The sequence below is a fragment of the Labrus mixtus genome, chromosome 6 (genome assembly GCF_963584025.1).
Source record: "Labrus mixtus chromosome 6, fLabMix1.1, whole genome shotgun sequence".
Taxonomy (NCBI): domain Eukaryota; kingdom Metazoa; phylum Chordata; class Actinopteri; order Labriformes; family Labridae; genus Labrus; species Labrus mixtus.
In genome coordinates, this window is record NC_083617.1 from 29,634,874 (window position 1) to 29,639,063 (window position 4,190).

Genomic DNA, 4,190 nt, shown 5'->3' on the forward strand with positions numbered 1-4,190 from the left:
ACAGATGAGTTATCAAAAACTCCACCTGCTGCAATTTCTGCTGTGAAACTGTGCATTTTTTAATGTGGTGTGTATGTGACTTCAAAGGCTCTTGGATCCATCCTCAAATGGACCCTCGACAAATCTTTTTTATTTTCACTTTAAAAGCCCCGCAACATACAAATCCGCCATCAAATCGTTAATTCAAGTTCAATAGAAAGAGGATGTAGAGTGTGTTTTCTCAGCAGAGTAAAGCTCACTGTTAACAGCTTAAGAACAACAGCAATGACACTCACTTTAAGTCGAGCATCAAAACAGCAGCTCACAGACAGAGTATACACCAAGCACCAGCTGTACCTTCAGAATAAAAACATGTAAACTCAGGGATTGTTTTCTTCAACAGCTGGGCACAAGAGTCACAACCTGACAACTTAAAGCAGGAGAGAGAGAGCGAGAGAGAGAGAGAGAGACAGAGAGAGAGAGAGAGAGAGGGAGAGAGAGAGACAGAGAGACAGAGAGAGAGAGACAGAGAGAGAGGGGGGGGAGAGAGAGAGAGAGACAGAGGGACAGAGAGAGGGAGAGAGAGAGAGAGAGACAGAGGGACAGAGAGAGACAGAGAGAGAGAGAGAGACAGAGAGAGAGAGACAGAGACAGAGACAGAGACAGATAGAGAGAGAGAGGGAGAGAGAGAGGGGGGAGAGAGAGAGAGACAGAGGGACAGAGAGAGGGAGAGAGAGGGAGACAGAGAGAGAGAGGGAGAGAGAGTGAGAGAGACAGAGACAGATAGAGAGAGAGAGAGAGAGACAGAGAGAGAGAGACAGAGAGAGAGACAGAGAGAGAGAGACAGAGAGAGAGAGAGAGGGAGAGAGAGAGGGGGGAGAGAGAGAGAGACAGAGGGACAGAGAGAGGGAGAGAGAGAGGGAGACAGAGAGAGAGAGAGAGAGAGAGGGAGAGAGAGATAGAGAGAGAGAGTGAGAGAGACAGAGACAGATAGAGAGAGAGAGAGACAGAGAGAGAGAGAGAGAGAGAGAGAGAGAGGGCATATTGAACAATGTCAGCTATATAAGCGTCGCCCTCACATCTGGTTCCTCTTACAGATGTGATGCTCTGCAGCTGTGCGGGATGAAGACGTCATCATGCCAGACTTCAATTGTAAAGTCAGTCAGAAAAAACCCAGCGTTAGTTGACTTGCATGACAACACTTTGGTTTGCAAAACGACAACATCAACAGAAATAAGACTTTTCATGGAGCAAGTCATGTCTGTACGTCACTTACAATGCTCATTTTGCTCAGTTAAATCAAACGTGTTAGGCTATGTTTGGCTAACAGACGTGTCTCAGAAGACTGGGGAAACTTTAGCTAACGTTAGCTAATGTAAATGCTAAAAGTTTACATAATATTCAAATTAACAACAAAAACAAGGGTGCTGCGTATGCCGAACAGTGGTAACTCACACCAGTCACACTCGTTATTAAGCACGACACCATTGGTTATTTCCCTGTCCAAAGAGTGAGGATAGTTAAAATTGAATAAAACTTGTATGGGATCCGGCGTGGCGTCCACATCCGAGAGGACGGCACGTATCATCCCGAGCAGCTCGTTAAGCAGTTATTACATGTATTGTGAATTATTTTAACTGTATCTACACCTGCACTTCAGAACAAATCTTCATTTGCACTAACATTAAAACAACATTAATCAACATTAATCAACATTAAAACGCTGTCATGAGCAGAAAAGGTTAACTCGGTGCCGGTTACCGTGAGTCTCATCAGCGGGTAAATGCCTCGGCTGCACCGCTCAGTGGAAATGGCACTTTGCATTAGCGACCACAAAGTGTCAGTGCTATCGTCGGGTAAAGATAATGATAAAAGCTCCATGATAAAATAACACTGACTCACCTGCAGTAGCGGAGATGTTGTGCTTCCATCCCGCTGCTTCGCTTGGTGTTAAAAAGCCTCTGAGGACGGGGATCTCCACGTCCAGCGGCATCACTTGAACGCCTCTTTGGGTGATCTAAAGTCCCGGATCTAAACCAGTGAGTAACCGCTTTAATAATGATCCAAGTCGTTGTGTCTCAATCACATAGAAGACGTTTATTCCCACCCATGTGGTTTAAGTGGCATCAGTGAGCAGCCATGACAGATGCGCATTGCATTGTGGGAAATGTGATCGAGGCTCGCACAGGGATGTTGGAGCACATGGACAGTGATTCACTATTTCATTTAAAGTCAAATGCACTTATATTGTCTCTGTTTAATACTATTATATGAGATTAAGATTTGTACTAGTTATAGTATATATATAGTAACTTCCGGTCATAGGCTTGTAAAAGTGTTACTACACTGCAAAAGCTCAAATCTTAGCTTGTGTTTCTGACTATTTTCTTATTTATTAAGAAAATTATTTCTCAACACTTTTTATAAGACACATTTACCTGAAAAGTAGTGAACACATCTTATATTGAGAATTTTTTTTTTTTAAATCTGCCAATGGGACAAACACATTTTACTTAACTTTCTTGAAATAAGACATTAAACGCTTTCTATGTGATTTTTCACACTTACATGTAATAGAAATCAAGTATATCCTCTGAAAATAACTGTGAGTCATGACTGTCTACAATGGGTGAGACACCCGAGTCCCACTTTCTGTGATGTTTTCAGAGTTTTCAGAGTCCTATCTTCACTTTGTTTACATCGCCTGGACGGCCGGCTGACTCCTCCCCTCACGTATAAAAGTTGTTTAATTGAGGGACTAGAGAAAAGAAGAATAACATACTGTACTCACTGCTTAACTGTGTTTCTAGATCACGCTCATTTCAGGTAAATTTACATGCAGTGTGAAGATACGAGCATAATAAAGATCGCTAGCATTAGCATGCTAACACAACAATGCAGCGCAAGTTGTTTTGGTTTCATGCTGGTGCTCAAGGGAAATGTGAAAAAATCACATATAAAACCTTTAAGACGTCTCATTTTAATAAAGTGGTGTAAAATGTACTTTCCTCAATGGGCATTGCAAAAGGAACCCTTATTTTCCCTTGTTTATATACTGTGTACTGATGATCAGCTTATACCAGCCAACAGCTAAATGTAACTCACAATACATGTTAATATTGTAACCCTTTATGCTAAGTTTATAAACACAGAAACAGAAACAAAAAGTGAAGTCAAATAATGTATTTGTGTTTATATTTTTGCTATGCCTGCCAAAGGGGTTACAGAGCCTGATGTCAGGGTCCATAGAGCTAAAATGACCATTTATTACTTGTTTTTACACTTAAAGTTTTCTCAAAATCATTTATCGTTACTACAAAGAGAAGAATATGCATACACAGGCCTTCAGTGGATGTACATCCATCATTGTAATCAGTATGGGAATGACATGTTATTCCCATACTGATTTCAATTTTCAGGATATGAAGTATGAGGGGAAATTTAATTGATTGGGCACATTTGGACATTGTTTGTAAAATACCTTTACAAAAATCTCGACACCTTATTTCAATGCGAATCAAACACTAAATGTTTCCTTTATTTATACTTAATGGGGGGCTAAGTTTAGAATGAACACTATTTTTCTGAAATAATTATAATTTAAATAATATTTAATGTTATTTACTTATTTGTATAACTATGTGCACGATTGTTAGGAGAATATGCTGAATATTTACATGTTTTTTGCAAGTCAAAGTGACACCGTTTCTTGACGACGAATCAAACATTTAGTCGTGTATGATCTAGTTCTACTTCTTCCTGTTTTACTTTGTCCTATTGTATGATAGTTTGTATCCTGTATTGTTCTGTCTTTTATTGTTCTTCTTGTTTGGTAAGTTTTATGTATTTTAAAGGCACACATGAGACAGGCATTGCAAATGAGCTTAGTCTATAAATGCTGTAGTGTGTGGCAACAGTTTACTTGCTCCATACTTGTCCCTACACAAATAAACATGAAATAAATAAAAGTAATAACTAAACAGAGTATAATTAAGTAACCAGTATAGAAATATGTCTATGTACTGTTCTTAAAGGAAGAGCAGTAGAAGGAGAGACGTCTGTCACAGTCAGTCCTGCTTTGAAACCTTCTTTGAATTTTAGGACAGTGACACTTTTACAAATGTGTGATAATAATGATCCCCAACACAAAGTTCTTTTTGTGGGAAGAGGATTTATTGTAGGCTGAGTTAAAAATAACGTGTAATCATTCT

At 39.6% G+C, this 4,190-nt stretch overlaps 1 protein-coding gene across 2 annotated transcripts in view; it reads right to left on the reverse strand.

Annotated features, from left to right (window-relative positions):
* ttc27 (tetratricopeptide repeat domain 27) overlaps positions 1 to 2,138 on the reverse strand; it is a 102,310-nt gene extending 100,172 nt beyond the window's left edge. For both annotated transcript variants that reach the window (XM_061040825.1, XM_061040824.1), the window contains exon 1: positions 1,882 to 2,138. In XM_061040825.1, coding sequence (XP_060896808.1) covers positions 1,882 to 1,972 — 91 coding nt within the window. In that variant the 5' untranslated portion in view covers positions 1,973 to 2,138. The remainder of the gene's footprint in view (positions 1 to 1,881) is intronic.
* Positions 2,139 to 4,190: the final 2,052 nt, after the last annotated feature.